Source organism: Haplochromis burtoni, unplaced genomic scaffold (assembly GCF_018398535.1).
Source record: "Haplochromis burtoni strain Fernald_Lab_line unplaced genomic scaffold, NCSU_Asbu1 Contig_1732, whole genome shotgun sequence".
NCBI lineage: Eukaryota > Metazoa > Chordata > Actinopteri > Cichliformes > Cichlidae > Haplochromis > Haplochromis burtoni.
The window spans coordinates 1-24,093 of record NW_024584093.1 but is presented as its reverse complement, the minus strand read 5'-3'; the positions used below and the strand labels follow the sequence as shown (position 1 = coordinate 24,093).

Here is a 24,093-nt window from a genome sequence, read left to right as displayed (position 1 = left end):
TGTCTTTGTTAAACAAATGACACCTATATATATAATTATATTTCTATATGAAGGCCAATAACTTCAATTGGTTGCCCTGCAGGCATAGCATAAAGATGTTAAGACCTATAATTTTTAATCTTATAAACTATTTATTGTATCATTATCTCTTCTAAGAAAACAAAGCTTTTGGACAAACAGGCAATTAGTTTTCTCGGGTATTTTAAGGACATAAAAGTTGGTTGAGTGTCAATCTATTGTGTGTCAATCTCTTTTGAAGTAAATCAACTAATTGAACAGAGACGATTAATGAGGCAGTCATGAACTATCATCAGCCACACACTGGTTTCATGTCTCATATCCATTTTCTTTTTTCACTTTCTGTGGTTTCAGTTACTCTGTGACAGTGCAGGAGTCATATGCCCATTCTTTTAATCAGATTTATTACACCAGCTGCACTGACATCCTCAACTGGTTTAAGTGCACCAAACACAGGTAAGAACCAATTAAAATGATACCTGATACGCATGGAAATGTGTGGTGATAATGGGTTTGATTAAATGGCAGTATCACAGTTTTTCCCTGTTGTTTTTCTTTTTTTGTTTATTTAAATCAGACATTGTCGCTGTATATTTACCTCATTGTGGTCTCATTTGCCAGTGTCAAAAACAAGGTCTGAAAGTGGCTTACCCCCTTTACCAAATAAAAGTTGTAATAATAAAGACAAAATTTACAGAAGAATGTAGACATGCTAAATGGACTGGAACTTAAATAGAGCCTTTTATTCACCCAGTTACACTGACATTCATACAGCACTTTTATCTAACGATTAAGACAGTCACATGCCAATGCATGCAAATTGGGGTTCAGTATTTTGCCCGGGGACATGTCAACATGCAGACAAGAGGATCTGGGAATTAGAGCCTTGAACAAGACTATTTTTTTGAATTCTGCTCCCACCAAATTTCTGACCATTACTGTCTGCTCCCACTGTCTGTCTCTGTCACCTGCCTTTGTGATATTTGTGTCCAATCCTGCCTGCATCCACAGAAAGCATTGTAAGATGGTGAAAGATGTACCCTTAGGCCCCCTCCTCGATTCAGAGATGGTCTTTCCCTTTTCACGTAAATGGCCTCCTTGACTCCGTGCTCAAACCAGCGTTCCTCCCTGTCCAGGATGTGACATCCTCATCATTGAAAGAGTGTCCACTGGCCTGTAGGTGTAAATAGACTGCAGAGTCCTGGCCTGACGAGGTAGCTCTTCTGTGCTGCGCCATCCGCTTAGCCAGAGGTTGCTTGTTATCCCTGATGTATAAATCACAACAATCCTCCTGGCACTTAACACTGTTCACTATATTACTGTTTGTGTGCTTAAGGGTACATCTTTCAATATCTTACAGTGCTGTAATTGCAGCCATTCCCCAACTCTCGATGAATGGCACTCGTCATCATGACAGTATTAATGATAAAGAAACTGACCCCTATTGTTAGTCAGTGGTGTTAGTTTCAGCTTGTTTCATTAAAATGTACTGTTCAGAGGGTTGGGGAAACCTGCAGTCAGCTGAGACTGCAGAAATCACTTGGATGAGTGATTAAATATTTCTTCCACTGAAAAAGTTACGTCCAGAGAACAGAATAAGCTTTTTGGGATTTACTTACCTGGATGATTGAACATGCATCAAGTACTGTGGCCCTAGCAACTACCTGGCATTTTGGCTAATGGATGCACTAATCACCATTTATTTACACCTTTCAGAAGGGTAGGGTAGAGTATGGCACCAACACGTTAGCACACCTCTCATAATCCTGCCTTACAGGACAAATTGCACCAATCCCTGCTTCTCCACAGCAACCCAGGTTGTCAGTGGCGGCTCATTTAAACTGTAGGAATGATTTACCCAACATCGGAAAAATACTAGGTCAACTTTAGTGTTATCACACAACATCAATGTAACTAATTAATGCTACCTTAACTTCTCTGGCCCTGCACTTTAAATTGTCCAAGTCAACAAAATGTAAGATTTACCTGTGGTAGTTTATTTAAGCAAGTTATGTAGCGCTAACCTTTGCTTTAACAATGAACAATTTCTTGTCCTTCACCTCCTACACGGTGGCATTACTTACCCATCCAAATCCAAAATACATGTTGCTGTCCATAATTTGAAACCTTTCATTCTGGCTACAATGTTATGGATCCTCTACAAGACACATGTAGACGTGACCAAACTGGAGCTCTGGGAGAGAGGTCACTCTATATACAATACTTTGAAAAAGTATTATATATAGAGCTTTTCTAGTCTTACTCACTGCTTTTAATACACAAGCCCAACTCAGACCGGAAGAGGAGCTACTAGTAACACTACATAGAGTAGATTTTGCAGTAGTTTTGCTCTCTTTGGAGAAGAGTTAGAGTTAAATGATGCTTTTTGGTTATTAATGTCAATGATCCACTTTACACATTTTAATAATATAATAAAAGCTGAAAAACAAAATAATTGGTTACCCAGGGTCTAATTTTGTATGTGACTTAAATTCTTTTCTGCAGGATGATCTATAGAACAGCATATCGTAGTGGGAACAAGACCATGTACCGGAGGAAGTCTCAGTGCTGCCCGGGCTTCTATGAGAAAGAAGAGATCTGTGCTCGTGAGTAACACACACACACACACACACACACAGACAGCCAGCCATGTTTCTATCGCTTTAGAGGATTTCAAGCTATTTCCTTAAACACTAAGAGAGTCAGGAAGACATCTTATACAAGTTTCAGTGCTCTGTGAGACAAATAGTGATTTTGCTTAAGGTCAACTTTTAGTAACACTTTCCTTACAGCCATTTATCACACTTATTAAATCCTGTAATGAATATTTCTTTTCAAATATCTTGTCACACTTACCTTCCCAGCAAGGCTATTACACAACCCACATCCCTCCCTTTTAATAGGCAGTGACAGGTGTTGCTTTGGCAAAACTAACAATTGTAACAGCAGTAAAAAAAAAAAAAAAAGAAGCTTTCTGTCAAGACAGCCTGTTCTCATGGTGGAAAGAGTTGGTGATGAAAAAGTTATGTGTGCTGTGGTGGAAGGGAGAAAACAGTTAATGTCCCCCAGGAGTTCATAGGGGAATTTGTTCTAGTGTGAAAATACTCTGCTTTATAAGTAGCCTAAGCATCACATGCTGCTCTGAGAATCACATTTAATTTGCCAGACACTTTAGGCAACATGCAGTTTCCTGCTGAAAGTTGTATTGGAGAAGGAATCAGTTATATTAAGGATTTATTACTTTTTGTTTGTGTAAAGTGAGAGAAGAATCTGTTTGTTTGAAGTGGGTTAATCAATGCAAATCCAGCTTTAAAAAGAGTAATAATCTTTCAAATCAGTGGCATTTGCTTGGTATTAGTGGAAAGTGAAAATAAATCATAGTCTTGATGGGAGTTGTCTGTTACAAGGACTGTATTTAGAGTTTCTTGTAAAGAAAAATATTTGTTTGCATGAGGAAAAATCTGCTTGAAAAACTCTTTAAATCAGTCAGCTGTAGAAAACACAAAGTAACTAAAAGAAACATTGACATTTTATTGAAAAAGCAAACAATTTCTAAAAGTCCAATTCTGTTTTTGGCCACAAAAACTCTTTAAAGTGTTAAGTCAAGTCAAGTCACAGAGCATTCAAAAAAGAATAGCAAGTCCCAGTTTCCATTTCACAAATCAGATTTATGTCTTTGACATGAACATTTATGTGATTACTACTACATGACTAATTCTAATGTAGATGTGTTTTGATGGGTTATTTTTTGGGGGGACCGTGCTGATCCCTGGCCTCTCTCCCTGTCTCCTCGATGTCTAGCTCATTGTACAGAGAGCTGTATTCATGGCCGTTGTATGGCACCCAACACCTGCCAGTGTGAGCCAGGCTGGGGGGGCTCCAATTGCTCGAGTGGTAAGTCCTCCAGCTGTTGCTGTCTGTTCACAATAATGACTTTGTGAGTGGGATTGGTTTTCTGTAAAAACACTCTGAACTCACAAGAGGAGAATCAGACTGTTCTCGTCTTACTGTACCACACCAATGGCTAGACATACTGCAGGGCCAAAATACTGATGTCAGTCACAACACATGCAAGTCAAAAGTTGGAACGTGAGCATGTAGGAACTCAGGAAATTAGTGGATTTAGTTTTGGTAATCAGATCTTCTTACATAGGAACTTGTTATAGGATTTTAACTACCTGTCCTCCTTAGACATATATATATAGATATTTTTTAATTTCACAGGGAATTGGGGGGGTTTTAGTGGGTGGCAGATTTTTTATGTAATCAGACCAGTTTAGCAACTAGACTTTTTGTGCAACCTGGCTGCAGCAATTGATTAATTCTCTAAATGTTGACTTAAAGCAAGTTCCTAAAATGCTAAAGGTGACATGATGCACGGAAAATAGTTTTGAGTCAGTTTTGTTTGATTTGGATTTTGCACTCTCCTCACATGGAGCATTTCTTATCAGCAAGACATCAGGACTATATCACTTGACTCTACTTCACCAACACTTTTTCTTGTCTGCACAACACGGGAGGCATTAAGGAAGATTTACATAGCTTACTGTGTGATATTTATAAACCACGTGCTTATCAACTTCATTCACAAGAAAATCACAAAACAAAAAACACACAGCACCTGAAATACAAAACGGGTAGTATACAAACAAAAATACAATTTTGCTGCGGTGTATGTCTGTGTGTGTGTGTAAGAGAGAGAGAAAGAACAATTGGAAAAATTGTGAAATTCTGTGTATGAGCATTTCTCATGCAACATATTTGATAATGAGGGTCAGAGAATGCAATACAAACCCCTGGGAGCCAGAGGCAGACAGTCAAAGACTCAGGAGAGCTACACTGTACACCGACCCCAGAAGTGCTGAAGACCTGAGGTCACACACCTAGACGAAAACCATGGGTCCAACCCAGCAGGGGGAAGAGGGAGGAACTGGTGGAGGACTCGGTGGAGGGCCCACAGCCAAAGGGCAGGAGTGCCAGACAACCAGAGGCAGCAGGCAGCCAACCGCGGCAGAGGCCAGCCTTCCCAGCATCAGCTGAGGATGGGAACCCAGGCGCGAGAACCTCCTGACGGAGCCGACTTGATGAGAGGTCCAAGCCTCCCCATACCACAATCCCAAGGGAGCAGGCCAGCCAACGCCAAAATCTCCACCCAGGGTGCCATTGGAGTGCTAGCTCCAGCCAGCAGTGAACCTGGGACGCAGGCAGACTGGCCCCAGATCAGCAGCCAACCTCACCGCCAAAAGACAGGGTGCAGGAAACAGGGGTGTAGGCCACTTTTAACAGCTGTTAGTGTCAAAGGTAGGCCTTTTGGGTCCATGTGTTGGTGCACGTCACAGTACGAGTAAATAGTGAGTAGGACTGTGTGAAATCTAGACTAAACCACTACTGATGAGGGAACAGATGCGACATGAGAATGTGGCAGCTGGTTAACAGTGCTCATCCAATTAACTTTGACCCATGTGGCACATGTTCCATCCCTCCCCACGACCCTATGTGTAAAAGTGACTGATAATCAGAGGAGGTTGAGGAGGAGAAGGCATGGGATCTCTAAGACCAGTTGACTACCCTTGAAGGAGAAAGCCACTTCTGCTGGCTCAGTAAGCACTTCTGTTTCCTCTATGACACTGCAGGGCAACAAAAAATTGAACCAGGGGCCCGTGCAAATGGCACACCCTACCACCGCTGCACCAAAGGCTGGCACACTGCTGACGCCACTATAAAGAGTATTCTAACATGTGCAGACATGCCCCAAATCTGGGGGCCCATCTGCGCATGGAGCCAGTAACCCGCTCAATCTACAAGGACAAGAAGAGTCAAACTGAGTCTGAACCTAGTCACTGCGCCTACCCACCCAAACTGTGTCAACCACTCCAGAATGCCAGAACATTCGGCCACTTGCTCTGGAACCAACAAGTACCAGCATACCGGGGAGGGGCATCAACATCAAGCAGGGAAAAATAAGGAGGGGTAACCTCACCCTCCATGACCTTGTCCCATAGCGGCCAAGGCTCAGCAAGCCCCAGACCCAGACATGGACACAGACACCCGGGGAACCCTCTTTTGATGATAATGTTGTCATTAAAAATCATGAAAAATAATCCCAGGGTGTTATCTGACACCATTAATAGCATTATATCCTCCCCTCCTCCACATGCATTGATAGCCTCTGGCGATGACTTTAATGTATTTCTCCATGATTTTGTAAATAGGGTGATGGACTTAAGCTCGAAATTCTCCTTAGGTTCCTTGCCTAATGGGGATTGCCCTCAGTGCTTTCATTCATTTACCTCATTCTGTTCAATTACACTAAGTGACTAAGTTAGAATAATGGTTAAGCTGAAACCTTCATCACCATCTTTAGGGATCTTGCATCCCTCTGTTCTTTTTGGGTCCTTCGTTGCTTTCTATCATTAACAGCTCACTGAAGCGAGGTTGTGTTCCATCTTACTTTAAGCATGCTGAGGTCATTCCATTACTTAAAAAACCTAGTCTTGATGCCACGTCTCCTAGTAATTACCGGCTTATTTCAAAATGACCATTTATTAGCAAATTATTAGATAAAGTTGTCAAATCAATTTATTTATTTATTATGCAAACTACACATTTCTGACCCTTTTCAGTCCGGTTTTCAAAAGCAGCACTCCACTGAAACTGTTCTTTTAAAGGTCTGTAATGATTCTTTTGCTTTGTGCTTGTGTTGCTTGACCACAGTGCTGCCTTTGATACTGACCATAATATTTAATTACTAGGCTGAAGGTTTTGGTTGGTAACTCTCGCTCACCACTAGATTGGTTTTCCTGCTATTTATGTGAGAGAACGTTCTGTTGGGGCAAGCAGATTCTCCTTCTACACTGCTGGTTTAACCTGTGGCATTCCTCAAGGTTCCATCCTGGGTCCATTGCTATTCTCCTTTCACATGCTTCCTTTAGCTGGTATTATTCGATCTTTCTCAGGCATTTCTTATTAATTTGATGCTGATGACATTCAACTGTACTATGTCTTTTAAGCCTCACCAGCTGGATAGGTTGTCTACCCTAGTTGACTGTTCATCTCATTAGTGACTGGCTTTCCAACAATTACTTTGTTTTAAATTCTGACAAGACTGCCATGATTATAGCTCCTCCTGATATACAATCAAGAATCAGTCAAATGATTGCTTCTTTTTACTTGGTAATTTTGGTGTAATATTTGATTCCTCCTTGAACATTGACTCAAATATAAAATTTTGCTTAAGATCCTCTTTCTTTTATTTAAGGAGTATTTCTAAATTGCAACCTATAGTTTCCTCCTATGAAATGGGAAAAAATTTTCATGCATTTGTATTATGCGCTTAGATTACTGTAATGCCTTTCATTTTGGCTTAAATCATCTCTGTCACACCTCAAGCAATAAAAAATGCTGCAGACAGATTCCTGACACACTCTCGTTTTATTTTCTCAATATTGGCTCTTGGTTGATATTAAAATTCATTTTAGGAGTCTCACAATTGCATACAGAGCAATAAATTTCCCCACCAAATTTCCCAGAGGAACCCACCCGAGGGATTAATAAAGTTTTATCTTATCTTATCTTATCTTATCTTATCTTATCTTATCTTATCTTAAATAGACAAGCTCCACACTATTTGTCCCAAACATCTTTTTAAACACACTGCTGCTTGTTGCCTCCATTCACATGCTCAAAATCTATTAGTTGTACCTCATACAAGAGTGAAGACTGGAGTGGACAAAGCTTCCAGGCTATGGAACAGTTTATCACTCCAGCTCTGTTTAGCTGACACTGAGTCTTTTAAGGAATAGTTTTCTTCCATTTAATCAGGTTTTTTGCTGATTTTCTTTTGTTGTGTGTCTGCTGTGGCAGACATGTGGAGTGGAGAGAGTGTGGACCCAAATGCAGACTTCAGAAATGGACTTTTTTTGAACACAAACAAAAGCACAGTAAGAAAACGACTAAACCTAAACAGGGAGGAAACTAGAAGCAAGTATAAAGAAACTAAAAACCTGAGTCATGGGAAATTCAGTGGGTGATATGCAGACAATCGAGCAACAAACAGAGGAAGACAAAAACTACGTGTACACTAATCCGAATAAATTTGAAAATGGCGTTTTAGTCTAAAAATGCTCCGCGTCCACACTACTGTGTACAATTGTTTTCATCCACACTGAAAGCGCTTAGATTCCTGTACTACGCATGCGTGAAACCTGCGTCATTTCTGCCGTGTATTTACTTTCCAGCTCTTTGAAATGTTGGGGCAAAATGTCGAGGAAAAGAGGAAAAACTGATATTATTCTTTAATAGGGCTGCCAAAATTGAGAGCAAACAAAGCAACTGCTGTACAGCACCAAACGCCATTTTAGTTGAATTGGTCACATTGGGAAGCAAAACTGAAAACACTAACATATTACACGAGACTGTCCTGGTAAAACAGGAAACATGAGACAGGCACTTGAAACAATGCGAAACACAGACATGAAAAAATAACTTGACTAGACGCAACACAAGGACCACAGGGGAAGCACAGAGACAGACACCAAGAAATCCAAGACATTTGTTTTTAAACATGGTTCACTGTTGACACTGTATCTTAATTGTCGTTCAGCGCTTTGTGACTGTTATGTCTGTGAAAGGGGCTAGATAAATCAACTTTACTTACTTACTTGTGGCTCAACGAAAACAACAAAGAGCGATCATCTTTGTATCTCACCGACACCGAGGTCTAATGTATGATTTAAAACACATCAAGCATTCCTATATTCTACTGTTGAAATAATGATCATGATCTTTCAAAAGTAAGTAAAAGTAATAAAGAACTATAACATCTAAATACTTCTACAGTTACATGATAAATTCAATGATCAACAGAAATGGAAATGTCATAACTGAAAAGACTTAATTAGAAAGCAATGGTTTTGTCATAATTTTCGAAAATCGTGTGCCAAACTCTGAAATGTTTGGCCTGTCTACTTTGTCTCTTGTCGATTTTATCTTCTAACTGTGGAAATTCCGTTTTTCGACTGTGCGTAAATTGGGGAAGTATTTGGCTCTTCTCCCTTTTGTGTCTTCATCAGTTGACACACCAAAAAAGTCCCAAACGTCATAACAGCAAATCTTAGTGCATCTGGTAAACTAGCTTGAGCTCATCACTATTTTGAGACTGTTGTTTGTGTTTGTTGCCTTTAACAGTCATTTCCCTAAGTTATTTTGTTGATGCAAACTTACCAAGAGGTGATTTTTGCTCTTATGAATCTGTAAATGCGTGTTCATGCAGACTGAGATACTGAATACTGAAATGGAAGAGGGCCTCACACGGTGTGTCCCATCGTCTTCAGTTTCACCCTGTGATAAAAGAGCTTGTTGTGTCTGTCCCTTAGGGCAGGCCTGTCTGCTTACTGCTCACACACACACACACACACACACACACACACACAAGCCCGTTCAGCTATCTTAGTGAGGACCTTCATTGACATAATGGTTTCCCTAGCCCCTTACCCTAACCCTAACCATTAAAAATGAATGCCTAACCCTAACCATTAAAAATGAATGCCTAACCCTAACCATTAAAAATGAATGCCTAACCCTAACCCTAAACCTAACCTAATTGTAACCCTGACACTAAAACCACATTTTGAGCCTCAAAAAGGCCTTCAAACTGTGAGGACCGGTGTGTGTGTCCTCACAAGTGACTGTTGGTTCTCACAAGTATAGTAGAATGCAGATTTCGGTCCTCACAAAGATAGCTAGACAGGAACACACACACACACATTTTTCTTTGTGGATAGAAAGTGTGAACAAATTACTTCAGTTGTTAATTATTGTTTCTTTTTCTATTTTTTGCTCATTCATTTTTTAAATCTTAAAATGTATCTTGCACAGAAAGGCAAACACAGGTGTTATATTTGTTATATTTTATTTGAAAATAAAAGCTGTAGGAATGACTTGATAAAAAATGTTGCAAACCCAGGAGACAAGTGAGGGAAAAATATGTGGTTAAAGTTACTGTATTGAAGGAACAGTCAAGTTCAAACACAGTATCTTGCTTTGTTTTTATCACTTGCACATGAATTCGGTAGTTTTTGTGCAAAGCCATTTCTTTCTTCCACAATTAACCCTGCAGTAGTTGCCCTGCAGTAGTCCTTCACGGTCCATATCCATATTAAGATCTCTTTCTGAAAACCATTGAGCTCTTTGGGACTAACCCTTAAATCTATGTTCGGCTTTCTTTTACAGCTACACAGTTAAAATTTTAAGGCTAGAATTTCTTTGTGAAGGCCTTTTTGAGGCTCAAAATGTGGTTTTAGTGTCAGGGTTACAATTAGGTTATGGGTAGGTTTAGGGTAAGGGTCAGGGTTAGGCATTCATTTTTAATGGTTAGGTCAATAATGTCCTCTGATACTCAGATGAGAGTTAACAAGGATATTTATGAACTCAAGTTTCAAGTTTTTTCTAGTTAATTCTCAACCCCATCTTGGATGAAATAGATTCAAATTACACCACCAGTCACCTCAAGGCGCTCAAGATTGAGGGAAATATTTTTCATCAGTAATGACAGCTATTGTTAGAAAACGATTTTATGTTTTTAATATCTGATGGACAATCTGTATTGCAGTTGGAAGACATCAATAATCGTATCAATAATCAATAAACACTGACATGTTTGACTTGAAATGGGTGCTGAAGTAGGGACTAGGTTTTTCTGTAAAATGTAGCAAAAATAGCTCAGTATATGGAACTAGTCACTCCGTTCATATTCATGTGGCTTTCTGTAATATGTATTAAATGGCCTAAAGATCGAAGAAAGACTAATCTGCTGACTGTCTCATACAGGTCAGTGAACCACAATATGTCTGAGGCTCAATTTGACATACGAAGAACAGGAAATGGCAAAGACAATATGTGCTGTGTGTGCATGTGCATGTGTGTGTGTGTGTGTGTGTGTGTTTATGGGTGGGGAGGAGTGGGTTATGGTTAGGAGTAATAGCAGGAGGAGAAATTTTTGCGGGAGGAAATGACCTGAGGCAGTGGAGCTTGTGATTTAGTACACATGATAATAACACAAGATCCTCAGGAGGGGCTCAAATTCAGCTGTGAAATCAAAGTAACATCAATATTATGGACTATGTTTCACTGTCTATGTAAAAAATATTCTCTTTTGTGTTTATATCGGTAGATCACTTTGAACTCTTAGTTGTCAACAAAGACTCTCAGTAGTCTGCTAATGACAGAAATGATTAAACGTAATTCCACCTCAAACAGCAAAAATATTTTGTATAATGCCCACACATTTCGTGATCTGAGCCCTAAAAGCCAACAAAATGCTTTATAACTAATTATAGTATTGCTGTTATTTAAATTATTCAAATATTTAATTAATATTTAAATCGTTAAAGAACGTTGCTGTTACTGTTTGAGAAATGGCCTCACTTTGGCTCAAGAAAACTTTGGTATACAGTATAGTTCATGGTTGGCTTTATGTCTGCAAAGTGCCCAGGTGTTGTGGCCCTGAAACAAGCCCAAATCATCCTCTTTTAGACGTTTTATCTGATTTAGTGCTCAGCTCAGATAAAATAATTAATTGTAGGTGATTTTTAACATTCATGTAGATACTAAAACTGACAGCCTGTAAAGAACCCACCACTTTAATCACTCTCTAGATCTTGTTTTAACATGTGGCATAGAAACCGAACATTGAACAGTGTTTCCTAAAAACCCTCTCTCATTTCCTTAAATTGTGAACATGTCTAATAACTGGTTTGATTTACCTGTCTACAGACATGTTTAACAAAATAACGTGACAATTAAAAACTCTGGAGGATGACACACACCTCCTGAGAGAGGAAAACTGGAGGAATGCTACAGCTGTTTCTTCTCACTGGGAATCCTTCGTATTAGTGTGACAGTGCTTTCTGTTCCCATGAGTGCACCATTTTTGGCAGGCTGGGTAATCACTAAATAGATGGAAAAACATCCAGGCTCCCCAGTGTGGAGAGTAAGATCTGAACCCACTCTGAACAACTGGCAGTCACTGGCTCCCAGTCTTTTCTCTACGCACCCAACTCTTTTATACTCTTTCTTCGTTTGTGATTAGAAGAAGCTTTTAAAATTTATCTGATGCAGATTCAAGTGAATATACATAAAACAGTTGAATTTACTGTGGCAGAAAGTGAGAGCTCAGGATAACAATGTAAGGTCGGACAAATTTTTCTCATGTTGAACATTTTAGAAAATAAAATCCTTAGGATCCTATTTGAGACTGTGATGCAACCAGCGTTGTGACAAAACCTTGCCACAGTATTTTTTCTGCATGTTTGTGTGTGTGTGTGTGTGTGTGTGTGTGTGCTGTTTGTGCAGGTGAAGAGCAATAAAATCTGTTCTCCGGGAAGTAGATGAATAGCCTAAGCTCCTGCGACTTGAGCTTTTATTCAATCGAGGTACAGGTTTCAAAAGGTATCGTGGATATGACTTGAATAGAGACTTTTTTATATGTACATGTTAGTATCTCTATTCTCCTCCTCCCCCTTCAGCCCCGCTGCTGTTTGTCACACAAGGCCAAACCGCCGGAGGTAAGAGAGTATGTACATTTTATCAGGCCAGAGTGAAGCGCACTAATGCAGAAGGAAGAAAAGGAGCCTTTTAATCACTTGAACAACTTCAGAATAGTGGAGTAGCTGGAAATGGCAGCATTACTCTGCATGCTAGGCATATAAATGCCAAGCTGTTTGTGGTAGTCGAAAGAAGGAGCTCGATCTTAAATAACATTTATCGCTAATAAAAAACAACTGTAACTGAGAGCTATTACTACCTTTTTATTGACATTTTACACAGCATCCTATCTTTTTTAAAATGTCAATGTTCAGATTTGTGTTCAACTATTAAAAAATTTGGACTAGTTTTGACACTCAGTCAAACTATCTGTTATTTTTTCTGAAAATCAAGCAAGATGACACCAAAGATTTTCAATTTTATACTATAGGTGCATCTACTAGGAGGCTACGATAGCACTGGAAACCACAAGTATTTTTGAGTCCCTGAGTTTTTTTGTGGTGCTTCATTGCACTACATATTAATACATGCAGAAATAAAGTTGCTTGTAAAAGGATACAACTGCAATCAGTGTGTTTTACTGTGGATTTTTCACAGCCAGCAGCTTTTCATTAGTTAGCAGATACACCAGGCTTTGAGAATAAAAGTTGAAGCCCAAAAAACTACAGCCAAAATGTATTAGCCAGTTGCTTATGTTTAAGACAAAACAAGATTGCACTGAGGACATGGTGTGGAAGGTCATGCACTGGACTGATGAGATTTGTAGTCAGTTCTTGTAGGCAATTATCAGTCTTTAAACATAAATTAATGAGAGCTTGACGGGACGGTGCTTCATCCCTAGTGGATATGTTGTCTTTTTGTTCATTTTTAGTTGAGACTTTCCCTCTGCAACATTATATGCTGCCAATCCTCAGCCTTTTAGCAGTAGGCTGAGGATTGTGCAACATTTTAACAGTCCTTAACTTTGCAGATGTAATTTACATGTATACATCCTGGTGCCAGTACTCTTAAGCCACTTGATTCTATACATCACAGTTCTTAGACTTCTAATAACTGTGATGTATAGGACAGATAGAACAAGATTTACTAAATCAGTCATAGGAATTGACAGTGATAGGAATTAGAGCAGGCACTGCAATAAGGCACGAGGGATGTTGGAGGCCAGGAGAAAGAGGTAGGGAACAAATAACTTGAGAACAGAAGAAGAAATGTGAATACACAGAAAGACTTTGACACCAACACCAGCTATATGTCAATTTAGCAGGACAACCACAGGAAAATGGATGATAATACACAAATCATGGATATATTACAATGAATAAGATGAATAAGTTACCGCTAATAAATACTCCATGTGTTGACAAATGCATAAAAGCCTTGCATAGCTTAAATGGCACCTATTTCTTTCTTTCTTTCTTTAAATTTAGATGTGTGTGTATAGTATACAACAAAAAATGAATATCTTCCTGACAGCAGAATATACAGAAAACTCCAGTGTTCCACCCACAAACCATTTGGCCTGATAGAAACCCCCAAAACCTGTAGATGGTGCTATATTCATGAAGAACCAAAGGCAGAAGACTATACTATGACATGCCAGAAAAGAATATTCTGTTCCAGGTATAGAGGAGCAAAGATTACACTTACAACTCAGATTGGGGTTATAATGAAGGATGCAGAAATAAAGCTGCGCTGCATTTATTTGTTTAGGAAAGCAATTAGGAAAGCCCAGAAACTCCACACAATGCTGAGCACATTGATTTTTCATTCGAGAAAGGCACACCTAAGAGAGCCTGAGGCATTTTGTAGTGAAGAATGATGAGTAGTTATTATTATTATTATTATTATTATAAAAAATAAGAATTATAGCTATATTTAAATCGACTTCAGCACTCTGGGGGACTGAAAAAAAGATCTGGACAGTGATACTGATGAGTGTTTTGAGTGAGTTTTTATGTGCAAGCCGAATAAGGTGCTAACTCCCTATAATAGATTTTACTTGCAGACTCAAGGCATCTCTAACTTAATGATCTATTATAGCTTCATATGCAATTATAAATGACAACCTATGTCCAGTTCTGTGACACATGTCAAGTAAGATAAACATGAAAGATAAAAAAGATGTATTTAGATTTTTTTTTCTTTCTTTTCAGCTTGTGACAATGATCACTGGGGTTCCCACTGCAGTAACAGATGCCAGTGCCAGAATGGAGCTCTGTGTAACCCTATCACTGGAGCTTGTATCTGCACTCCTGGATACAGAGGTTGGCGCTGTGAGGTGTCATGTGCAGTAGGCACCTATGGGAATGGATGCCAGCAGAAATGCCAATGCCAGAATGGTGCTGCCTGTCATCATGCGACCGGAGAATGCAAGTGCCCACCGGGATACACTGGTGCTTTGTAAGTCAGGAGAGATCATTTGTTAAATTGGTTTCCTGCTTCTAATACCAACAGTGACATAAAAGAAAAGGTAGGCACCTATAAGAATGGATACCAGCAGAAATCGTAGATTGGTGCTGCCTGTTATTATGCAACTGGAGAATACCAGAGTGCCCACCTCCATCTAATGCCAACAGTGACATAACATTAAAAGCCTAGTATCTATGGTCATGGCAATTTCATTTATACAGCACATATCATTAATCTTAAACATTGTGTGCACACACTGGACGGTTCTCTGGACTGTTGAAAGATTTGCACCAGATGAGAAGTCTGACATGGTTACGGTGCAAGTCAGAGACCAAAGCACTGAGAGCTTTACAAATTAATAGAAAGATTTTAAAGATAATTCTGAAGTGACTTCAGTAATGATGCTAAAAAACTAGTTCATGCATTTATTATTTCTAGGCTGGAGTATTGTAATTTATTATTATCATGTTGTCCTAAAAACGTCTGCACTGACAGTACTGACAGTGTCACGGCTGGCGGAGTGAGCCGTGTGGAGTGGAGGAAAAGGAGGACCCAAAATGCAGCAAACTGACGATATGAGTGAAGTTTATTAACACGGTGGCAGTGGCAAAAACAGGAAATGAAGCATGAGTAATGATAAACCTAAACTGGGAGAAACTAAAGAGCAAACCTGAAGTCCACAAAACGGAGAGCAGAGACGCAAACTAAGGAACAGGGTAACAGACTGACACGGAGTTATGCAGACGAACCGGCAACAGGCAGGAGAACACACAGGGCTTAAATACACACACCAGTAATCAGGGGATGAGACACAGGAGGGCAACACAGCTGGGAGGAATCTGAGCTGACGGAACAGGGGAAACGTAAACTGAGCACACTCACATATGACACAGACCTTCACAATAAAACATCACACGCAGGCTCGACACCGAGAGACAGACAGGAAATAACATATGAAACTAAACCTGCATCTTAAACCCAGATAAACAGAAACATGGAACTCTAATAATAGAAATCATAATCATCACCATAAACATTACCATAACCCGACAAGAGAACAAGAACACAATCCCTGATGCAAACTTAAATCAAAACACAATAACCTCAAAATACTGGGTCCAACGGACCCAGAACCGTGACAGTACCCCCCCTCTAAGGGCTGGCTCCCGACAGCCCCAAACAAAATAAAAAAAGCAGGAAGCACCAAGCCAGGGCGGGCGGAGGGGGTCCAGGAAGGAGGGTCCGAAACAAAAACAAGGAGCACAGAGTCCAGAACCAAAACACGACTGGTCACTAGTCCACAGTACACAGTCAGGGGGCCGACCGCTGCACACAGCAACGGCGGCGACGGGCAAACAGTTCGGAGGCCGACCGTGACAGCGGCACGGAGTCGGAGGCCGACCGTCGGCGGCAACGAGGCAGAACAGTTCTGGGGGCCGACCGTGCGGACGGCAACGGCGGCGAGGCAAAGCAGTTCTGGGGGCCGACCGTGCGGACGGCAACGGCGGCGAGGAAGCAGTTCTGGGGGCCGACCGTGCGGACGGCAACGGCGGCACGGCAAAGCAGTTCTGGGGGCCGACCGTGCGGACGGCAACGGCGGCAACGAGGCAAACAGTTCCGGGGGCCGACCACTTGGAAGGCAGTGGCAGCCACCGAGCAGGTCCGGAGCGCCGGATGAGCGGCGGCGACAGAGAGTCAGGAGCGCGGCGGAGCACGCGCGACAAGGGTCGAGGGCGGCGAAGGCGCGCGAGGCAGTTCGGAGGCCGGCCGCGAGCGCGGGAGGCATCGGAGGCCGTCCGCCGGAGGCAGCGGCGGCGACGAAGAGCACCTTCAGGAGGCCGTCCGCGCGAGCAGCGGCCCCCACGAGCGGCTGCCATGCTTGCACCCGAGATGAGGCCTGGGCGTGGAACAGGCGACGGAGCCGGACAGGGAGGCGAGGCAGAGGCAGCGCCGGCGTGAGGCGAGGCAGGCTCTGACGAGCTGGACCGGCTGTGGCAGACACCGCAGGCCTGCGATCGCGGCGAGGCAAGCAGCGAAGGCGGAGCCGAGGCTGGACCAGGCGAGCGAAGCGAAGCGGAGGCTGAAGGCTGGACCAGCGTGGCTCGAAGGCGCGAGGCCGGGCCAGGCGTGGCTGAGGCTGAAGCGGAGGCCGGGCCAGGCGAGGCTGAGGCGCGAGGCCGAGGCCAGGCGTGGCTGAGGCGGAGGCCGGGCCAGGCGGGCTGAGCGAGGCCGGGCCAGGCGGGCTGAGGCGAGGCCGGGCCAGGCGGGCGAGGCGGAGGCCGGGCCAGGCGGGCTGAAGGCGGAGCTGGAGCCAAGCGTGGCTGAGGCGCCGGCCAGGCGGGCTAGGGGGGCCAGGCGTGGCTGCGGAGGATAGGCGTGGTGACGCAGCGGAGGCTCGGATGCCAGGGCGGTCGGCCTGACGCAGCGGAGGCCGGAACTACCACGGGCGGTGGAACTGACGGCAGCGGGACGGCTGCGGAACCTGACGGCAGCGGGACGGCTGCGGAACCTGACGGGCGGGAGCGGACCGAGGCACGGACGCTGCAGGCAGGATGAATGGCAATTAGAAGCTGGCGATGCAGGCTGCGTGAATGCAGCAGGCGGTGGCGTGAATGCAGCAGGCGGTGGCGTGAATGCAGCAGGTGATGATGTAGAGATGTGCTGGGTGGGCTCCTCGGGCCCTCCAGCAGACGCGGAAGGTTGCTGAACGGGCCCCTCGGACCCTCCAGCGGAGACGGGTGGCCGAACGGGCCCCTCGGACCCTCCAGCGGAGACGGGTGGCTGAACGGGCCCCTCGGACCCTCCAGCGGAGACGGGTGGCTGAACGGGCCCCTCGGACCCTCCAGCGGAGCACGGGTGGCGAACGGGCCCCTCGGACCCTCCAGCGGAGACGGTGGCTGAACGGGCCCCTCGGACCCTCCAGCGGAGACGGGTGGCTGAACGGGCCCCTCGGACCCTCCAGCGGAGACGGGTGGCTGAACGGGCCCCTCGGACCCTCCAGCGGAGACGGGTGGCTGAACGGGCCCCTCGGACCCTCCAGCGGAGACGGGTGGCTGAACGGGCCCCTCGGACCCTCCAGCGGAGACGGGTGGCTGAACGGGCCCCTCGGACCCTCCAGCGGAGACGGGTGGCTGAACGGGCCAAAGGCTCGCCTTCTGTTAAAGCTCACTCCCGTCTGTTCACTTGTGTACGCACCTGGGTCCATTACACGCATTCTCCACTCGGTCCGTCACAGCGGACCGTGACAGTTTCTTGTAGGGGGTGGCGGGGAGGGGGTATTGTGGGTACTGCAACACTTTAGTCCATTATGGTGCAATGTGCTACCAATGATGTTCTGGGCCTTCAGATCAGATCAGATGTAGTTTTGGGGAGATCCACCACTCATAAGATGAGATCTTGCATGGAGCTCCAGACTATGATGCTCATTTGATGCTGACGTCCTAAGACAGCTCTTTGGTCTTCTCTGAGGTGTGAAGAGGTTAGAATGGATGAAACTGATTCTGTGGACAGGTGTGTGTTATACACACCAATAGCGATTTGGGATCAGGAGGATCTGTAAGTGACTGATTGACTGAAGTCTGTGTGCCACATGGGTTAAAAGCCAGTCTGTAGGAACGTGAAGTCTGACTGGTTTATTTCACACACTGATATGTAAATTATTGTATAATTTTTATCTAATGCCTTTCCTCCATCAAAAACTAGCATAAAAATCTGTCTGTGAAGGTTCTCAGTCATCCAGGTCATCGTAGTCTTTCCAAGCTCCTAGACTACCATAAAAATCGGAGACTGTTCATTTTTCTGTAAGTAAGCAACTCAGTCGGGAATATAAATAATAAATAGTTATTTCCTCCACTCTGTGTGCTGAGAAGCATTTGAGGATATCTACCAGGTAGTGAGACGTCGCGGGAGGGCGGTTTTAAAGCTGCAATATTATCTCAGTTCTTCAGAAGCTTTGAGCAGCGCAGCTTTCAGGGCGACCCTACATATACTGTGTTATGCAAGGGATAATGTACAGTGAAGTCAAGGTCACACTGTGAAGAGGATTAGTTTGAAATCATAATCCATCTTAAGGAACCAAATATATTGTAAGGAGACCCGATGCACGCACATCATACAGCTGGACAGTTTTCCAAGCAGCAAACGTCAGTCGAGCAACCAGCTACTAAAAATCACTTCTACATACGTTAACCTACTATTTCGAGATGATTCATCAACAAAGTAGATCAATAATTAGCAAAATAAAGTCACCCAGAAACCAAATGGACTCAGTTGATGCTGATAAATGAGAGTCTACGTTTGTTGAGTTACTCGGCTTGAACAGAAACTGACCAACACATTGGGACAACAGACTCTTTCCCACCATCCCAGATGAGTCTGTTTTTTTGTTTATTGTATTGTAACTGTTAGATGTTACTTGAGGGCCATATTGGAGTCTCCACCTTTCTCAAAGGTCATCTTTTTCTTTTTTCCAGACTTCAGAAAAATTAGCACAAAACCACAAAAAACATGGAAGCCTCTTCATGACAGCTAAAAGAAACATAGGTTCTCAGCAGCTGTTTCATAAACTGAAATAAACTTGGTGTGTAGACCCGGCACTCGATGAAGCGTGAGTTGAGCACGTTTTTCCAATCAGTGCTTAAATCAGGTGACCAGCAGGTTTCGTTAAAAGATTAAGCCAGCGTGAACGTGCCCAAGCCTGCAGCTCCTTTAAAGGCCACTCAGTGAACATTGTTGGAAATCAAAGAAAGGGCAGACTTCCATCAAATATGAATTCTGCAAACATTAATCTCCTGCTAAAACCAGGCAAAGACCCTGTATATCCCTCAAGCTATCGTCCAATATCCCTTATAAATGTAGACCTTAAAATAATCTGCAAAGCTCTCTCAAAGAGACTAGAGAAAATAACCCCCCTCTTAATTCATCCTGACCAAACTGGTTTCATAAAAGGTAGGCACTCGTCAACAAATACACGTAGATTACTTAATTTGATAGACTACTCATACAGTAAAAACCTAGAAACTACAATATTCTCTTTAGATGCAGAAAAAGCATTTGACAGAGTTAACTGGAAATTTCTATTTGCAACTTTACAGTAAAAACCTAGAAACTACAATATTCTCTTTAGACGCAGAAAAAGCATTTGACAGAGTTAACTGGAAATTTCTATTTGCAACTTTACACAAATTTGGTTTTGGATCCTCTTTCATAAACTGGTTAAAAATATTATATAATTCCCCAACAGCTTGTGTTAGAACAAATGACCAGACATCCTCCAGCTTCTGTCTCTTGAGGGGCACCAGGCAGGGATGCCCACTCTCCCCTTCACTGTTTGCAATTTTTATTGAACCAGCCGTCATCTTTATAGATTCTTCCGTTCCCACTCAGCTGTCCGTCCAGAGAGTTTTAGCACCGCGCGCACGAGGCTCCAAGTGAGTAACTAGCATAACGGAACCTCTATCTGACCACCAGTGCGTAGCTCTCTCGTGACTACATGGTTAACAGTTCCTGAGAGGTTCACCCTTTAGAGTGTGTGTTGGGCAGCTTAGATAATGTAACTACAGATAAGAAATATCGCCCATTATGGTTTTGCATCCGCGGCTTTCCTGTATTTACCATTAGTCCGATGCACACGGGACCAGACATTAGAGTCACGAAGTCCTCGAGGGAGAATGCGGTCTAATACCCAATCAACTATAGCGAAGAAAGTAATAACAAAAATTATCTTAACTTCTAAACCAATATACAAAGATTAATGTATAGTAATTGAATGTTACATTTAAATATCACTTGATGAAGCAGGCACACGCTCTCTTAAGCCTACGGCCTCATGACATATCAACATACAAATGGGTCTGCGTGTGGCTACCTATTGAATATCAAGCCTACCATGCACACCTATGTGCAGTGTGGTGCTAAACAAGAAGACTCTGAGGAGACTGGGACAAAACTAGTGCATTCGTTAGTATTCTATGCGTTTCAACCACCTGTGTCAACGATTAGCATAGCAAGTTAGAAATGCTACGAGGGGTAGGAGGATCACATAGTAACATCGGAACCGCGTACGCAGAGCGGTATGGAAACAAATCCAGGAGGACGTGAAATGACACATGAGGGTGTCCCCAGGAGATCTTCCTTGGAAAGCTATGGCTGGAGATACGGAACACAGAGGGGTGGTAACACAGACGACGACGCAGACTGTATGAAACACAGAGACTAAATACACATGAGGGATGATCAGGGGAAGTGACCACACATGGGAACGCAGCTGACACACATGAACTTAACGACAGGACAGGAGGAGTAAAACTGAATACACTGACAGTGAATGCAGGCCTTCAAAGTAAAACAGGAAACATGAGACATGAACCGGGGAGACATAGTACAGGGGGAGGTGACATAACTGACAGCATGAACTTGACAGTACAAGACACACAGACATAAACACACGAAGGGCAAGGGAGACGTAATGCAGGGGTGATATATACAAATGGCTGGACTACCTTAGAGAACCTAAACAAATAATAAACATCAAAATAGGCTAAGCATAACACACTGGGTCACATGACCCAGGACCATGACAAGAAACATCACACTGCTGTGCAGAAGCAGCTGTTCCTCCACCAAGTACTAAGTCATGTTTTGCTTGGAGATCAAATGCATTAAAAGCAATTTATAACTTCTATGTTATGTGGGGGTTTTTTCTGGATTTTTGGTTGTATCGCTCTTAAAATACAACTTCCATAAAAATTAGAGAAACAAACAGATTCAGCAGGAGATGAAATCATTATTCCCCGCGCTGTATCAGGGCAGCTATGTTCCAACGTAGTCTGAATGAACTAAACAGCAGTGACTCAGTGTCATTGGAATGATTTTCTGTAACTCTGATCATGAGCCACTCAAAACCTTAAAGTTGTTTTGCTTTATTCTATTTATTCTGCTGGATGGTTTTACTTTCATCTGTCAAACTGTGGGACACTCTTCTTTCTGGAAGTCTTTTATTTACAGTAGACTAGGATAATGGTATGTCTACTTCCTGGAGAGTGGGCTTCACTTGGTTGGGTCTTGCTTCTGTGGCCTGTTTCCATCGATGATATTACCCATGTGTTCTTTAGTTCCAAGATGTAGGAACCTCATTCTGGTTGCGCAGTTTCAGTTTGGCCTGTTTCTCTTACTCTGCGAGCTTCTTTACCTGCAGCTTGTAGGTTTGCAGCAACAGCTTCCAAAAGCAAATGCTGCTTTGGATCTTTGTGTTTGTCTGTGAAGGTTCTCAGTCATCCAGGTCATCGTAGTCAAAGGAGCTTGCAAAGAAAAGCGTCTGGACTTCTTTAAGTTACTTGAAGATGTTTCACCTCTCATCCGAGAAGCTTCTTCAGTTCTAAGGTCAAATGGTGGAGAGTCCCAGATATAAACCTAGTGGGAGTATCCCCCCACAGAGGGACAAAAGGACCCCCTGATGATCCTCTAATCGCCTGAGCCAAGGTGTGAAACTGGGTGTGGGTCCCAATCAGCCAGAGTTTCGGGTGAGTTCATTGTGAAACCTGGCCCCACCTTATCATGCGAATTCCTGAGATCAGATGGCCCAGGATGTGAGTGGGCGTTAAGGCGTCTGGGAAGGGATCTCAAAACTGGATTATAGATGGCAGAGAGTTGGTGTCGTAAACCACCGCCTCTGTTCAAAGATGGTCGCTCACAGTGGACATTTGCTGTTTGTTTTATTTCCAACCATTCATCCATTCATTCATCTATCCAACCATGCAACTATCCAACCAACCATCCACCTAATCATCAACTATCCAACCAACCATCCACTAACCACCTCCATCCAACCATGCAACTATCCAACCAACCATCCAACTAATCATCCAACATCCAACCATCAACCAAACTAACCAACCAACCATCCACCTAACCACCAAACCAACCATCCACCTAACCATCTAACCATCAACCAACCATCCAACTAACCACCTAACCATCCACCTAACCAACCAACCATCAGATCAGATCAGATCAGAGATCAGAAAGGGTTTATTGCCAGATGTTGAGCAGGTTTACAACATTAGGAAATTGCTGCGGTGCTTCAGGAAATTTGGGGGCCGGGGGTGGGCGGGGGGTGTTGCTTCCAGGTGGGCGGAGAGAGGTGCGTCGATGCTGCGGTGCTTCAGTGATAGACATGAAAATAAAAAATAAGAATAAGAATTAAAAGTGCTAAGTAGATAAAACGTAGAAAGATATATACATGAGTGCAGGTGGTGATCAGTGCAAACATGGAATGATGCAGTGAACACAGCGTAGGGTCATGTGTTAGTGGTGGGAACAGTCATATGGTTATTGTTCATGTGTCCAACAGCAGAGGGGAAGAAACTGTTCTTATGGCGAGAGGTTCTGGTGCGAATGGACCGGAGCCTCCTGCCTGAGGGGAGCAGGTCAAACAGACTGTGTCCAGGGTGAGAAGGGTCAGCTGAGATCCGAGCTGCACGCCGCAGTGTCCTGGAGGTGTACAGGTCCTGCAGAGATGGGAGTCTGCAGCCAATCACCTTCTCAGCAGAGCGCACAACACGCTGCAGTCTCTGTTTGTCCCTGATAGTGGCTCCAGCGTACCACACGGTGATGGAGGAGGTGAGGATGGACTCGATGATTGCAGTGTAGAACTGCATCATCGTCCGTGTTGGCAGGTTGAATTTCTTCAGCTGCCTCAGGAAGTACATCCTCTGCTGGGCTTTCTTGATGACGGAGGTGATGGTGGGCTCCCACTTCAGGTCCTGGGTGATGGTGGTACCCAGGAAGCGGAATGAGTCCACAGAGGTGATGGGGGTGTCAGTCAGGATGATGGGGGGGAGTGGAGCTGTGTGCTTCCTGAAGTCCACAATAATCTCCACTGTCTTCTGGGCATTCAGCACCAGGTTGTTGTGGCTGCACCAGGACACCAGACGTTCAACCTCCCTCCTGTAGGCAGACTCATCCCCGTCCGAGATGAGTCCGATAACGGTGGTGTCATCTGCAAACTTGATTAAGCTTGACAGACTGGTGGGTGAGTGTGTTGCCGGAGTTGTGGCGGTCAGCGATGGTCTCGTGTGACCAGGGAGAAGATCTATCGACGTGTAGGAAAATCTCATCTCTCTC

The 24,093-nt window shown here is 43.4% G+C and overlaps 1 protein-coding gene across 1 annotated transcript; it reads left to right on the top strand.

The window, feature by feature from the left end:
* The first annotated feature begins 72 nt into the window (after positions 1–72).
* LOC121813466 (multiple epidermal growth factor-like domains protein 10) lies at positions 73–15,475 on the top strand. The gene is made up of 4 exons (XM_042217261.1): positions 73–474; positions 2,524–2,624; positions 3,820–3,912; positions 14,715–15,475. Exons 2-4 carry the CDS (start codon positions 2,525–2,527, stop codon positions 14,963–14,965), a joined length of 444 nt encoding a protein of 147 aa, XP_042073195.1. The 5' UTR covers positions 73–474; position 2,524; the 3' UTR covers positions 14,966–15,475.
* Positions 15,476–24,093: the final 8,618 nt, after the last annotated feature.